Source organism: Trichechus manatus, unplaced genomic scaffold (genome assembly GCF_000243295.1).
Source record: "Trichechus manatus latirostris isolate Lorelei unplaced genomic scaffold, TriManLat1.0 scaffold00231, whole genome shotgun sequence".
Lineage (NCBI taxonomy): Eukaryota > Metazoa > Chordata > Mammalia > Sirenia > Trichechidae > Trichechus > Trichechus manatus.
In genome coordinates, this window is record NW_004444167.1 from 3,115,590 (window position 1) to 3,132,264 (window position 16,675).

The 16,675-nt window shown below is 38.0% G+C and overlaps 1 protein-coding gene across 2 annotated transcripts in view; it reads right to left on the minus strand.

Moving 5' to 3' along the window:
• The window catches only part of GABRA2 (gamma-aminobutyric acid type A receptor subunit alpha2), a 160,544-nt gene that overhangs the window by 49,341 nt on the left and 94,528 nt on the right, over nt 1–16,675 (minus strand). For both annotated transcript variants that reach the window (XM_004389029.2, XM_023742989.1), the window contains exons 6-7: nt 14,891–15,034; nt 13,272–13,424 (exon numbers count right to left, since the gene is read on the minus strand). In XM_004389029.2, coding sequence (XP_004389086.1) covers nt 13,272–13,424; nt 14,891–15,034 — 297 coding nt within the window. The remainder of the gene's footprint in view (nt 1–13,271; nt 13,425–14,890; nt 15,035–16,675) is intronic.

Genomic DNA, 16,675 nt, shown 5'->3' on the forward strand with positions numbered 1-16,675 from the left:
GACCTAAACCTGTATAAATAGCAAAATAATCAGAGTGGAAAAGTCATTATTTTCCACTTTGTTATTTCAAAGCTCAAGTAAAGAAAACAAATGCTATACAAATACAAAAAAAAAAAAAAAAAAAAAAAAAAAAACCACACATACACAATAACATCAAAAATCCCTCTTCTTGAAACACCTGAAATCACCCTTGTTTATTCTGTAAAGATATTAAGCATTCACAGATGATTTCCAAGACAAAGTACATGCTAGAGAAATGGGTTTACAGAATGCAGTCAAAAGCAATAATCAGATTCTTCATCTCAGCTTAAACCCGTAACCAAAACCTGTTGTTGTCCAGTCAATTCTGACTCATAAGGACCCTATAGGACAGAGTAGAACTGCCCCATAGTGTTCCCAAGGAATGGCTGCTGGATTTGAACTGCTGACCTTTTGGTTAACAGCTCTTACCCACCATGCCAGCAGGGTTCCTGGTAAATAGAAGTTTCTAATGACTAAAGTCATCCTATTATAATGGACTACTAACTGAAAGGCTGGTGGTTCAAACCCACCCAGAGGCAATCTACTTCCAAAAGGTCACAGCCTTGAAAACCCTAAGAAGCAGTTTTACTCTGCATACACATGGGATCTCCATAAGTCAGAATCAACTCAATGGCACTAAAAACAACAATACAACACCTGGGATAACTAGGTTACTTTTGCTTTAAAATGTAGACTATGATAAAAACCAAACACCAAACCTGTTGCTGTTAAGGGGATTCTGACATATAGTGATCCTATAAGGCCCTGGTGGTATAGTGGTTAAGAGTTCTGGATGCTAACCAAAAGATTAGTAGTTTGAATCCACCAGCAACTCCTTGGAAACCCTATGGGGCAGTTCCACTCTGTCCTATAGGGTCGCTATCAGTCAGAATCAACTTGATGGCAATGGTTTTTTTTTTTTTATAGGACAGAGTAGAACTGCCCCATAGGGTTTCCAAGGAGCAGCTGGTGGATTTCAAACGCCAGCCTTTTGGTTAGCAGCCATAACTCTTAACCACTGCACCACCAGGGATACAATAACACATAACACATACACCCGTTGCCATCCAGTCAATTCCAATTCATAGCAACGCTACAGGACAGAGTAGAACTGCCCCATAGGGTTTTCAAGGAGCAGCTGGTGGATTTGAACTGATAACCTTTTCGTTAACAGCCATAGCTCTTAACCATTGTGCCACCAGGACTCTAGGGATATGATAGCTAGGTAGAATTGAACTTTCAAAAACCGTTTAATGTTATCGTTACTGTGCCATAATCTGAGAGTATCAACTTCCAGTTTAGGGCAAGGAAACCCAATTTTTCAAGAAGCTGGTGAAAGTTAACAGTTTATTTGTTGTTGTTGTTGTGTGCCTTCAAGTCAATTCCACTTACAGCGATCTTATACAACAGAGTAGAACTATAATGTTTATTGGGGCAGATCACCAGGTCTTTTCTCCCATGGAGCCGCTGGTAGGTTAGAACCAAAGACCTTTTGGTTTGCAGCTGAGTGCTTAACCACTGCACCACCAGGGCTCCTTTAACAGTTTACTAGGAGAATTCAAATCAGAAAGCTCACCTCAAGTTCTGATCTACGTTTAGTAAGTCTGGCTCTCAAACAAAAATTACTCATATATAAAACAATGACCTAGGATTATTTTTTTTATTTCAGGCTCTAAAATTCTTATAAAAATGGAAAAAAGTAGTTTGATGGCAGAATGGTACAGGAAAAAGAATAAGAGATTAGAGTCAGAAAGCTCTAAAATCAAATACCCTCTTTGGTACTGACTTGCAGGCTGATAATGGTTCTCAACGTTCTTGTCTGGGATGATACTTTCCTAACTGGGGATTTGGTTTTCTTTTATTTTTTATTTTTTTGTAGTTTTTTGTTGTTGTTGTTTCTCCCAGAATTAAATAATGAGTAAATCTGGAGTGCCTAACACAGCATAAAGGAGCCTGGGTGGCACAGTGGTTAAAGCACTTGGCTGCTAACCAAAAGGTCTGTGGATCAAACCCACCAGCCACTCCAAGGGAGAAGAATGTGGCAGTCTGCTTCCTTAAAGATTTACAGCCTTGGAAACCCTATAGGGCAGTTCTACTCTGCCCTATATGGTCACTATGAGTTGGAACCAACTTGACAGCAGTGGGTTTTAACACAGGCATATGCTACCTAGAAGGTGCTCAATAAATGCTATTTTTTAAAATTTATTCTCATCATGACTTTTAAATTGTCATAATTGTATTAAAGTGATATTTACATGTCCTGGTCAAAAATTAAAAAGCAAAAGCAACATCACTAACAAAATAATAGCATATATTTTTAATTCTTTATTTAAAAATTAGTAACTTTTACCCTCCTACTATAAGATAGGAGCCCTGATGGCACAGTAGTTAAGAGTTCAGCTGCTAACCAAGAGGTCAGCAGTTCAAATCCACTAGCTGCTCCTTGGAAACTCTATGGGGCAGTTCTACTCTGTCCTAGAGGGTCACTATGAGTCAGAATCAACTCATTGGCAACGGGTTTTTGGTCTACTATACGGTAAAATCAAGAATTCAATCACATCAATCAAGCTTAACCAGCCCACCTATATTCATTCCTGAAACAACTTCTAAACCTGCCTCCAAACTGGAACTAACAAGACTTTCTACTTCTCTTGCCACGGCTTATTAATGTATTTTGCTTCACTTGCTTTCCTAATTGGCAGTGGGCTGACTGGGATGAGTCTCTGCCAGTAAGAAGGAGGGCGGCTGGTGGCCTGGCAGCTTGCTGATTAACATGAGCTACCCTGTGCCAAAGTCAATTCTGGGATGCCAGGTGTGCCGCCTGTTAGCACTCCGCAGCCTGTGCCTTGTGGTAGTTGTGGAGGACAGGAATTTGGAATGAGTTTTGCAGACTGTTTCTGCCTGCTCAGGCTTTCTGCTCATTGGTTTCATACGCTGCTTTTCCCTCTAGAGTTCTACTCCCACTACCACCCTTCTCACTACTTTCCAATTAAAACTATCTATGTCTCCCCACAAGGAGTCCACAGGTAGTACAAACTGTTAACTCACTCAGCTGCTAACCAAAGGCTGGCGATTTGAGATGACCCAGAGGCACCTAAGAAGAAAGGTCTGGTGATCTACTTCTGAAAAATCAGCCTTTGAAAACCCTATGGGGCACAGTTTTACTCTGAGACATGTAGGGTCGCCCTGAGTCAGAACTGGCTCAATGACATCTGGTTATGTCTAGTCACAGGCTACCCTATCTTTTTAGTCTGGACAGGCTGAAGCTGTACTCAGGTGACTTTCTGATCCTCTCTCTTTATCTCTGCTTGTTTGTCTAGTTCTATGGAATACCCTTTGCTATCTCTGCATGCACTGATCCATAGGCTGCAAATTCAAATATCCACAGGAACTAGATAGGTAAAGTAAATTGCTAAACTGGGTAATGTGAGCGAAAGGGGCTGTGGCAAATTAGAGATTACATGTCTAAAGGAACTGCTGCTATGAGTTCTAGCCAAAGGTTGCCACATAGGAGTCCCTGTTTACCAAATTTTCTGATTTTTCAATCACTTCTTTTTTAAACAATGGAAACTAACAAACACACACAGACACATATAAATCCTTTATGTGCTAAGTAACTGCAAGGTCTTCAGGAGCTAATCAGATAAAGTACATGTAGGAAGTACGGTTGTATATGAATATGGAAAATAGTTAACATTTTGTATAACTGGAGATTATGAGCCCATGCTAAAGGAATTTGAATCCAATAAAGAAACACACACACACCACACGTGTGTGCTTGCACAAATACACACACACAAACTGGGTCCCTAGCACCTACTAGAATATATTTGATTTTCAGTAAACACTTAGGCTTGCTGTTTGTCAAACAATAAAGATACAGATATACTTTAAAATAAGATTTAAGAATTTCTTTGCACATATTGCCTCATGGATCTTTTTACTATCTCTATGACATAGATGAGATCCCTGGGTGGCCCAAGTGGCTTGTGATTGGCTACTAAAGTTGGTGACTTGAAACCACACAGCAGTACTGTGGAAGAAAGGCCTGGAAATCTGCTTCCATAAAGAATACAGCCAAGAAAACTCTATGGAGTAGTTCTACTTTTTTTTTAACACATGGGGTTGCCATGAGTCGGAATCAACTGGATGGAAATGGGTATGAGGTAAATGGAATTCCCTAGGTGGCGCAAATGGTTAACTAGCTAAGCTACTAACAGAAAGGTTGGAGGTTCAAGTCTACTCAGAGGCACCTTGAAGGATCTACTTCTGAGAAAACAGAAACAGCCACTGAAAACCTTAGAGAGCACAGTTCTACTCTGATACACATGGTATCACCATGAGTCAAATTCAACTCGACAACAACTGGCTGGTTATGAGGTACATAGCATAAGTTTTACATTCATTAACAGTGTGAAATGATGTCCCTGAGCAGGTGAGAAGTGCACAGGATCTATACAGAAACATGGTTAGGCAGAGTATGTAGTATGGGAGCTTGGGTAGATGAGGTGGTGGGATTCTAGAGAGGTTCTTTTCTAATTCAATTTTTTTCAATGAAGTAGAAATCAATGTCATCGTCACAGAGTTAATGTGGTATAAACAAGATACAAAGAGCAGAAGATGGGTGAGGAGTCACCTCCTTCTAATATCAGCCTCCAATTACCCTTTCCTTTAGAGAACTACCCTTTCTCTACTTTCAGGGTTGATTCGATAATAAACATTGGCTCAAGGAGTGAGTCTGTGGCCCAAGCCTTGCTAACTGGTTTGTATTTGACCAGGGTGGTTGTATCAAGGATAAGCATGTGACCCATATCTGACCAATAAGACTCAATTATGGGACTTTGAGATGGGATACAAATCTAGGCTGGGGTTTCTGGTGCATATCTATGCAAGCTCATGATTAATGAGGATGAAGTTAGCAAAGAGGCATAAGCCAGCCTGACTTGGGTTTCAGTCCACTACAATTGAGTAAAACTGAACACACACTGGTATATTTCACTTTTATATAGAAATGTCAAATATTCTGAAATTCTCTTCAAACAAAACCAAACACTGATGATACATTGTAGAAAAAAGCTGGATCCAAGATCTATCTTCCCTAGAGGTTTACAGAGTTCATAGCTCTTGAAATAGGCCATCTTAGGGAAGTGATTACTATTATTCAAAGTAAAACAAGATATTACCATCCTTTACATATTTCCTGACATTACAGAGAAAATTATGTATTAGGAAATAAATAAATAAATAGTAATAATAACAGCAAGTACTATGTGCCTGGAATTGTTCTAAGTGGTATGTGTGTGTGTGTGTGTGTGTGTGTGTGTGTGGTGTCACTCCCTAAACTATGCTATGAGGTAGTTATTATTATTATCCCAGTTCTACAGAGAGGCAGAGAGGATAAGACACTTGCCAGAAGTCACCTATTTTGATACTGACAGAGCCAGTGTTTGAACCAAGACAGTGTGGCTCCAGAATATGTGTTCTAAACCACTTTATGATCTTCACAGCAAATAGCTATTTTTCTTCTTGTGGCAGAAACTGCTAGCTATCAGTCCACTATCCCCACTGCCCTTGAGTCGATTTCGACTCATAGTGACCCTACAGGACAGAACAGAGCTGCCCCATAGGGCTGCCAAGATGAAAATCTTTACAAAAGCAGACTGCCACATCTTTGTCCTGTGGAGCGGCTGGTGGGTTCAAATCACTGACCTTTCAGTTAGCAGTGGAGGGCTTAACCACTGTACCATCAGGGCTCCACCACTACTTAGTATATGCTTAATATTAGAAGACTGAGTTTATTCAGGAAGGCAATTTCTCAGACTCCCTGGTTAAGGGATTGAGTTATGGCTAATGATATATAAACAGAGAATGTTGGAAGTAATGCTTGGAAAAACTCCTTATATGGCAAACAGAGAGCTGGGGGCGGGGGTGGGGTGGGGGTTGCCCTTCTTTACTTACTCCTTCCTGTTCTCTGGAATATGAAATTGATGGCTGGAGTACCAATATATTTTTTAGCCTATGAAACAAAACTATATGCTGAGGATATCAAATCAGAAAGACAAACAGACCCTGGTCCCTGGTGCTCACCTTGTTGTGATACCAGCCATGCAATACTACCTCTTGGACTTATTTTAAATGAAAGGAAAATAAACTCTTACATATTTCAGACACTATGTTTTGGGTCCTCTGGTATAAACGGTCAAAATGAACCATGGATATCTGTGGAACTAAGAAGAAAAATGAGCAATCCAGATATATCCCTTTTGGAGTTTTAATTAGTCTAAAGTTTATATAAGACAAGCAGCCAATGTCTTTAAATATGCCATGAACTTTGTATGCAACATAAAGCATTTGAACTCCCCGTATTCTTTTACCAAACAACTACACCCTAATGAACGTCTATTATTTGATTTTATTTTTAATAGGATAACAACTCTTTGTTATATACCAAATATTAAGACAAAGATATAAGAATATATTTCACATAAATGTCCAAAATTCCAAACATGATTTGGTTTCAAATATAGACACAATATTTGGCAAATTCCTCACGAATATTTCTTATTTATATAACTTATATAATGTCATGAAGATTATTAAGCAACTGAGAGGATCAGAAGCCATAATTTCACGAAATAAGCTACATGTATCACAAAATGGGGTTTGTATACTGTGAATGCATTGTCTACTCTTGGAAGGCTAAGGTTTTACAAACTTGCACAAACCCTAAGGTATTAGGTTAAAAGTTTTCCCAAGTGATTTTTTTTTTTATTGGCAACAAAGAACAGCTACCTCATCACGAAAGGAGTTGTTGCATTTATTTTTGTTCAAAGATGCGTCCCAAGCATCTAAAGAAGCGCTGACAGATAGTTGTTCAATAAATATTTGTTGGTGTTGAACACACTGGGTATAAACACTCAGAGGAAGTTATCATTGCAAGACACATGAGTAGTCTGTTTGAATTAATACATTTGAAAGACATCAAGCTGGCTCTACATAACCACAATACAAATGTAATAAAAATGTAAGTGAATAAATAAAATGTAACATAATGGAGCAAAATCTCTAATATCAAGGGGTGCACATCCTAATTTCAACTCCTCTGTCTATAGTCTTTTTTGTCCTGTTTTCTTATTCCAATCACAGCATGGAGCCTGGAAAGATCTCAAAGGCTGAGAAGTTGACATCTGTCTTCCAGAGCATATCGATTTCATAACTGCAACAGTTTTTCACTTGGGTGGATTATCTACCACCAAAAGCCTCAGAGGGAAGGGTAGGGCAGATGATTTAATTATCTCTCACCAGGTAGAGAGGTTGTAAACCTGACTGTGAATTTAGGGGGAGAACTTTAGAGAGAGTAGAAGCGTTGCTTAGGTATCTGCTGCGTAACAGTCAGGGATGATAATGTTCACCCTCAGGAGGGTGAAGAAAACGCTGAAGGATGGAATGAGAGTGTGAGTGAAGGAGGCTGGGTAGCTCTCAAATTCCATTGCAGGCATGTCTTCATAGTGTTTTTGTTTATCTTCTAACTGCGTGTTTATCCTGTTTCCTTCTATTTGCACGCATGCACACACACACAAGCACACACTCATACACAAACACACACGCACACATTCACACATAATTATATTTAGTATAATCTTTACACTGAATAATTTCTGGAGATGATACTAAGAACACTTTCACCACCAAATCTTCTCAATTTACATAAAAATAGGACTTCGGGGAGGCTTAAACCTGTATTATAAATAATTTGTACAAAAGTTTACACTTTCAAATATAGTCTGGATTTCAAATTTTGTTATATTTATCACCAATCTTCGAAAACAATTACATAGGTAAACTTGGCAGCTTTGATGCTAACGCGTTGTGTTGATGCAAAGATAAATATTTAGTCATTTAGTTATCCTTCCTCTGTACTTGGGGCAGGTAGAGGCTTCTATTGGCTTCTGTTAACATAGGCAACTATGAGATTTAAACTGTAAAATTTCCATCTTTATTCACTTCAATGTAATATTTCATTTTCCTCACAACTTTTCTTAAGTAAATCCTTCATCATTTGATTTTCTCTGATTTGTCATATATTTATACGTAAATTTAGGTCTTTCTGGAATATCAGTTATGCCCCATTCATTTTTTTATGTTTTTCATTACTATATAATTAACTCCTAAAATGTTTTTTCATAATTTGAGTTCCAAAAATCATGCAACCTTGTTTTTCAAGTCATCTGAATAAATTTTTTCTATTATATCAGCCACATCAAAAATATTTTTTGGTCTTTTGGTTCAATAATTTGGCAATTTTTGCGATTAGATGTCTGGCAAGATTCCTGTGAGTCTAAATCCTGGGGAACTTTTGATATGCTAACTCAATACTCTTCTTCGAACCGTTATTTTTTTTTCTTCTGTGTGTTTTCTTCTTTGGTATTTTCTTTACTCCCATATATCTTAGGCTGGGTTCTCTAGAGAAGCAAAACCAGTAAAGTGTATAAACACATATAGAGAGAAATTTATATCAAGGAACTAGCTCACACGGTTGTAGGGTTGTAGAGGGTGGAACATCCCAAGTCCTTGGGTCAGGATAGAGGCTTTTCCTGATTCACACAGCTGCAGGGGCTGGCAAACCCAAGATCAGCAAGTCAGAGAGCAGGACTCTTGCTCAGAGGTTGCAAAGATAGATGAATCCCAAGATCGGCAGGCAAAACAGCAGATAAGCTGCTAGTTCAAGTCCCAAGAACCAGAGGTCAGACGAACAGGAGCCAGCTGCAGGATCCAGTGTGAGCAAAAAGCCCATGAGCCTTGTCAGAATGTCCACTTACATTTGATGCAGGCCACACGCCCAAGGAAACTCCCTTTCAACTCACTGTGTACTCACAGCAGATCCCATCATGGGGGTGATCACATACTGAATCGCAACATGGAGTGATCACAACATCATAAAACTGCCAAAACACTGAGAATCCTGGCCAAGTTGACACACAATCTTACCATCACACCATACTTAACTACTTCTGTAAATATGGTTCTGGGTTCTGTATGTGCATGAGTACAAACGTACTTTGTTTTGTTTTGACAGTTTTACTCATACAAGTTGAAAAACATTTGCTGAATCTTAGTATTGAATATATTCTTATTTGCCAATATTGTTTCCTTAGTGAATTTTTATACAGAGGAAGTACCTATTGCTATGGATCACATTATTATCCCTACACCCTGTTATTGGTCTTTCATTCATCGTATTTTTCTGTAGTACTTAAATGTGCCAAGCTCTGTACTAATAACTGTGTGTAGAAACTCAGTCTGAAAAGTGAGGTACACATGCGAAGAGAACACCTGTAATGACATGTGATAAGCGCCATAATACAGACATTTACATAGACATTTCTCGGAAAGGAAAGGGAGTCTTTTTTGGAACTGTTTAGCGAATTAACTGGTGAAGAGATTAATGTATTAATTATCTCATGTATTTTACATTGAACATTATCTAGCAAATCAAATTGAAATTTTCTATGAAATCCTAATATAAGGCCTAAGTTTAATTGCTAGATAAAATATCAGTTTATTTATTTCTTAAATGTATACCTTTTGAAGAATCATATCCTAAGTATTCTGCTACATAATTCAATTATGAGTTATGAGAGGATCAAGTGTTCATTCACTAAATACTAAGAATTGAATAAGATATGTGTTTGGAAAATAACCTAATTTTACCATACCATGTAGACTACTTCAATTGTTCTATAATGAAACAGAATAAATAGATTATAAGCATGTAATATTACTACAAAGAAAGCACAGATGCCATTGTAAAGACAAGCAAATGTTAACAATCCTCAATTAAACTGGACTTGGTAGGTATATTCTGATTTAAATCTTGTCTCTAAAATATATATTTTTTTAATTTTTATATATGAGTGCATACATTTTAAAGCCAAAATTGCTCTTTTTAGTCTCCTCTCCATTCTTCCTTTCTCTCCTTCCTCCCTTATTCCTAAGTTTTGGTATTTCTTTAGTTCTTTCTAAAACTCTCTCATCAAATCTACTCTGCACAAAAGTTCTGCTATCAATCTTAACACGCCTTGGTTGTAGTTTTAACTCACTAAATTATTTCTCGAGGTTATTTACAGTTTAATGTTTATAATTAGTGACATAACTCTAAGCAAACTTATTCCTTCAATGGATGTAATAAAATGCCCTTTTCCAAGATAAAGAATGTTTTTGTATTTGTTCATGACACCAACAAAAGCCATCTCGAACTCCTTTCATCCTCATTTGGAGCAACAGGGTTACTCCTTCCTGTTGGTCAATCTGACCCCATTTTAAGTATCTTATTTAGCGGATTTTCCATCAGAAACCTCTCCCTCTTCAATATCTTCAATCTTCCTTCTCTTTCTCAACCCCTTCCCCTTAAAAGAGAAACATGAAGGCAGTACTACGTGGGTGGAGGAACATAAGCTTTGGACTCAGATTCTGCTTCAAGAGCTTGGAACAAGATACCTAAAATTTTAGAGTCTCAGACTTCTCACCTTTAAAAAAGGGAATATTGTATTCTACCTCATGGGGTATAACAAGAAATAAAAAATATGTAATGTGCCTAATACGTGACTTAGCATAGAGCAGTTCCCCGTTAAAGTTCAAGTCTCTATGTTAATATTAATAATTTTCTATGACTTCCCTGTCTCTCCAGCTACTCAATCTCTCTCTTCTTCAAAGTACTGTCTATACTCAATTCCTCCTCTTTATTACTTCTTATTACCATTTCAATTTGATTTTACTCCACTACAACTATTCCCACTTAGGTCACTGGTGTCAGCCAAATTCACTCAACACATTTTATACTTATCTGTGTATATTTGATACCACAGATCCAAAAGAGATGCACGTATGTTTGTACATGGTTTTTTGTTTGTTTTTAATTATCCTCTTTTCCTTTTGGGGCACTGTTCCTTCCTGGTTTTCTTCCTAATTGATAGTTCTTATTAGCCCATTTTTTATCTTGTAAATCCTGCGATGCTAATATTTTTTTAAGAATTCTGCCCTCTGTTCTTTTACTCACCCACCTAATTTACCTGGAAGACATTAAATCTGTAAGTTCTATGATCTAGTAGCTGATGATTCCCATATTTATCACCAGCCCCTACCATTTATCTGTGTGCAATATACGTATTCCTATCGATTTACTGGACATCAAACTGATATCACAAGTAACTTCAAAATCTACATAACTCAAGTTACAATCATTTTTGCTAGTTTTTTTTTTCTTGTCCCTTTGTTTTTATCAATATCACCATTATCCACTCAAGATGCTGTATGGACTTACCGCTACAGGGTACTGTTGAAAAGTGGTCCCAAAAACATATGCCCAAGTCCTAACTCCTAACCCTGTGTTCCTAAATGTGACCTTATTTGGAAATAGGATTTCTGCACATGTAATTCAATTATGAATCTCAAGCTGAGATCATTCTAGTTTTATGATGGGCACCAAATCCAACAACTGGTGTCCTTGTAACAGAAAGAAGAGGAAGATTTGGCAAAGAGACAGACAAGCGCAGAGGGGAAGGCCATGTCAAGACAGAGCAGAGAGTGGAGAGATGCATCTACAAGCAAAGATAGACCAAGAATTTCCACCAGTCACTAGAAGCCAGGATCTCCCTCAAAGCCTCCAGAGGGAACCAACTCTGCTGACACTTTGATTTTGGACTTCTGGGCTCCAGAACCTTGACAGGATAAATTTCTGTTGTTTTCAGCACCTAAGTTTGTGGTGATGTTACAGCAGCACTAGAAATCTGATACAGCAAGAAACCCAAATATTATATTAAATTCTTTCTTTTTTCTTTAGGTGGTACATATGTTCACCAAGTCTGTTGATTCTATATCCCAAGCATCCTTTGACCCTACCCCTTTATCCTCTCTTGACACTGCTTCACTTGGTGATGACCTCAATGTATCTCACCTGGGCTATTTCAGTAGCCTCCTAACTTGTCTCCCTGTCTCTGGTATGTTCATCTTTCAGTTCATCCTCCACAAAGCTACCATATCTTTCTAAAGTAAAATTAGGATCAGATTAACAAGAAGAAGACTAGCTAACAGTAATGAAGCACTTATTAGATGCCAGGCACTGTTCTAAGGAACACACAAACACATATACATATAGTCTAAAACTACTGTAGTAGCTTACTATAACCTGTAAGATAAAGGTACATCGTATAAACCTGGCCTAGAAGACTCTTCTCATCTTCTCATATTGATCTCAAACTATATTTCCATATGTATCTCCACTAACAATGAAACAATTCACCATTACTGAACTTAACCATGTCCTCTCCCCCCTCAATGACACTGCAATCTATTCTTCTTGGCTGTGATTCTTGCCCTATTTCATCTAGCTGGGAAACTCCTACTCATACTTCAACACTTAGCTCAAATGTTAACTTAGCTACTGAATCAGTACTGTTGTTTTCTATAACAACTTGTATATGCCTCTGTTTTTATGCTTTCATCTTGTGTTTTCATTCTGTTTCCATGTCTGGTTATTCTACTGTGCTCCACTATACTGAGTTGATTTAATGCAGAAACTGTATTTCAGTTGTACTGTATTTGCATCTCCAGGGCCTGGTACAGTATCTGGCAGATTGGGTTCTCAACAAAACTTTCCTTAGCGAATGAGTGGACCAAACACACAAAGGTAATCTACTTTGTCTCAAAATGTGCTCAGCCTAGCTCATTATTTAAAATGCCATTAATTGTACTTCCATGCATGGTATTAATCAAAGTCAACTTTTTAAATAAACTCACTAATGGAAGTGAATAAGTTCTTGCCCCTACCCACCTCTTTTACATTAAAGTACAAAATCATCTATCTTCATCTAAAAACAAAAGCAAAATAAACATACAAAACATATAAAGCCTAGAAATATGGTACTGCTATACTTGAAATTAAAAACACTCAAGAAAATTCTCCTTATACAAACATGGAGACGAATGTTGACAAGCAATATGATGTAGCATAAAGAAGGCTTAATTTATTTCCAGATTTGGGTACTCTTTAGATCCTTTAACAGTGTAATACTGACTGTATTGACTATATTTTACCTGTCTGAGCCTCAGTTTCCCTATATCTAAGGTGAAACCAATACTTCCTCCCCACACACTGCTAAGCATTGATGTGACAATCGAATGAAATAATGTTTTTGAAAGCACATTGTGAAATATAATGTGTTGTCCAACAAAGTGTATAGCTCTTCACTCACCAAACACAGTTCTCGCAGGCACAGATTCTCGGTTAAGCCAGAATGACACTTGAGACAGAATGACAGTCATGATGCAAGGCAGATATGTCTGAATCACAAAATACCCAATCTTTCTTTTCAAGTGGAAATGAGCTGTCATTACCGTATATTCACCTGCAAGAAAAATTTAAGAAGCTTAAGGAACTGTAATAGTCAATAGTCTGAACACTTTGAAAATGCAAGGGATTAGAGAAACAACAGTCTCCAATAAAAAAAAAGAATTTATCACAAATGTGACATGAAAAGTATATTACCTTTAAGTGTCTTATTAGCATATCAAGGGCATTTAAAGGACAATTTTAATATCACCAAAAATCTTGCAGTGCAGTCCCACGGCTACAGCGTTCGTTTCTCTCTCTATGTTGTGTTTATTTATCATGGGGTTGAGGAATTCATAAATGCTATCTGCAACGTGGGCTGTCGCACTTATTCAGGTTCCTCATCCCCAGTTGGCACCAGCCTCAAGTCTCTGTGTTGACTGTTCTAACTCAGTCCTCTCTGGGTCGTTAAAGAGTATTAATCTCTGGCCATGTCTTAGTTTCTTAGTGCTGCTGTAACAGAAATACCACAAGTGGGTGGCTTTAATGAAGAGAAATTTATTTTCTCACAGTTTAGAAGACTAGAAGTCCAAATTCAGGGCACTGGCTCTAGTGGAAGCCTTTCTCCCTCTGTTGGCTCTGGGGGAAGGTTACTGTCTCAGTTTCGGTTCCTTGGTGATCTCCACGTGGCATCAATCTTTCTCCATTTATACCTGCTTGCTTCTGTGCCTAATCTACTCTTTTTGTATCTCAAAAGTGATTGGCTTAAGACACAAGGTACACAGATAGGGTCTCATTAGTGTGACAAAGAAATCTCTATCTCTACATTGGATTACATTCACTGGAATAGGGGTTAGAATTTACAGCACATATTTTTGGGACACACAATTCAGTCCACAGCAGGCTACATCTGGTAAAGACTGATTTCCTGGCACAGATTTTCCATCTTTAACCCGGCCACCAATTCTGAAGTTCTCATAGTTTTCTGTCCGTTGTAATTCACTTCAGTCAGTTCTATCTGATCCTCATAGCTAGCTTCCTTTCTGTTCTGAGTTTTAATTATTGCCAGATATAAGATAATTACTCTACACAGCTGCTTTTCTTAGATGAGGGTGGCTCTTCGAGAGGACATCAGCTTTCCCACACAGGCCAGCAATTATTATCCATAAATCAAGAGTTGCATAATCATAAATTATCCAAGATGGGGGAAAGAATTACAAAACCAGGAAAACTGTAACAGTTTTTGGAAGGTAAATGTTAAAATAAGACACATTTCTCAAATAAATAGTATCTTTCAGGCCAGAGTTTCTCAAACTTTAACATGCACATGAATCTCCTGTGAATCTTGTTAAAATGACGATCCTGATTCAGGAAGGGGTGGAACGTGAGGCTCTGAATTTCTAAAAAGCCCCAAACACAATCTGTGCTGCTTGTCCTTGGACCACAAGAGCAGAAGATTTTAGGCAATCTGGCAGATTACAAAGGACTTTAATCTGTTAACTTTCTTAGGAACTGGCGTTTCTTTAGATCCATTTTACTAACCTGTACTAGATTTAATTGTCTCCTTTCCAATTGACTGGCCCAGCAGATCATATTGATTTAACCTGGAGCCATCAGGAGCCACTTGTACTGAATCAGATGCATTATAGGTCCAAATATAGGTGACCTCTGAGGTTGTATATGCATCTGCAGGACATTGGAAAAAAAAAATCTTTTTAAGCACTTTAGTAAGACCCATTGACAGAATGCAACATCAAAGTTTGCATATTGCATAGAGTTACTGTTTACTAAAAAAGTTGATATTTATAGATGACATTTTTAGGACAAAAATGTGTCCTTAGAATTTACAACTTCAATACGAAGGGTACGCAGTAGACCAAAAGATAAAATGAGGAGCATGAGAGTACTTTCATTGCAACCATTTTGAAAGGTGAAGAGAAAATTTCTCCTTACAGCCAGCAAAAAATCACTGGGCCCTAAAATGGCTGAAGCACCCCCTTAACCTCAAGAGAGGAGATGAAGACATTGTGGCAAACAAATTATGGATGTCCGAAGCCCAGCTAAAGAGTTTGTTTTAGAAGTAGCAAGCACTGGTGAAATACCAGTGGTAATCCACCATGATATTTGTTTCCGGAAATAAAAGCAACCTAGTTAAAAATTTAATGACTTAGCTATCATGATACAGTGCCTTTCATTAGGAGAATGAGAACTAATTACTGCAGAACATGTAAAATAAATCAGAATGCTACAGTTGTATCAAGTTGCAAACCCTTTTAAAAACAGGATTGTTTTTTAAATGAATTAACACAGATCTCACTGGACAGCATTTCACAGGATTCCACTTAGCACTCACAGAGATCAGGATTAGCACACACAGGGGCCAGGTATAAATTTCTGATTTATGTGGCCAAGGATGTAGAACTTAACAGAAGTGAGGTCTCTCTAGAGTGGTATGCAGGCAACATATCTTGTTTTAGCCTTTCCCTGACCCTGGTGTTTTCCTTGCCCCTGTATGCCCTGTGGGCTGTATGCAAGCAGGGTCACACCAGAGTTAAATAAACAGACAATTCTTGCTATACTGCTGCCCTTCTGAAGAACATTTATGTATTTTTGCTCATGGGAATTTTCTGAAATATTAGGAACTAGTTCTTGAGCAACACTCAGCACTGCAGTCATATTCTCAATCAAGGGAGAGAAAAATCCAGTTATCCCTGTCAATATCTCCGCCTCCAGCTCTCCTGGCCACTGGAAAGCTAATTTTCTCACCATCTGTAAGTTTTCTAGTTTAATCCCTGGGAGATACCAACAGTTAATGTGCACAGCTTCTAACCAAAAGGCTGGAAGTTCGAATCTACCCAATGAGAGGCACCTCGAAAGAAAGGCCTAGCAGTCTACTTTCAAAAAATCAGCCACTGAAAACCCTGTGGAGCACAGTTCTATTCTGACACACATGGGGTGCCATGAGTCAGAGTCAATCAACAGCAACTGGATTTATTTTAGTTTATTTTTTATGCTGAGGTGGTTCTGATACTGAACTCGATCCAAGGTCTATGATCACAAATCAATTCCCACTAAAGCATTAGTAACAGAGAACGAATGTTTATGAGTTCATGTCTTATTCTCTGTGTGGTCTTTAAATAACATATTGTAATGTTGTCTGGGTTTGTGAATGCCATTTCTAAATGTTAATATCAGTGAAATACTGTTTTCGCTTAAATGTATTTATCTACATCTACACATAAATTGAGTTTCTGGGTGGCGCAAATGGTTAAACACTCAGCTACTAACCAAAAGGTTGTTGGTTCAAACCCACCAGAGGTGCCTTGG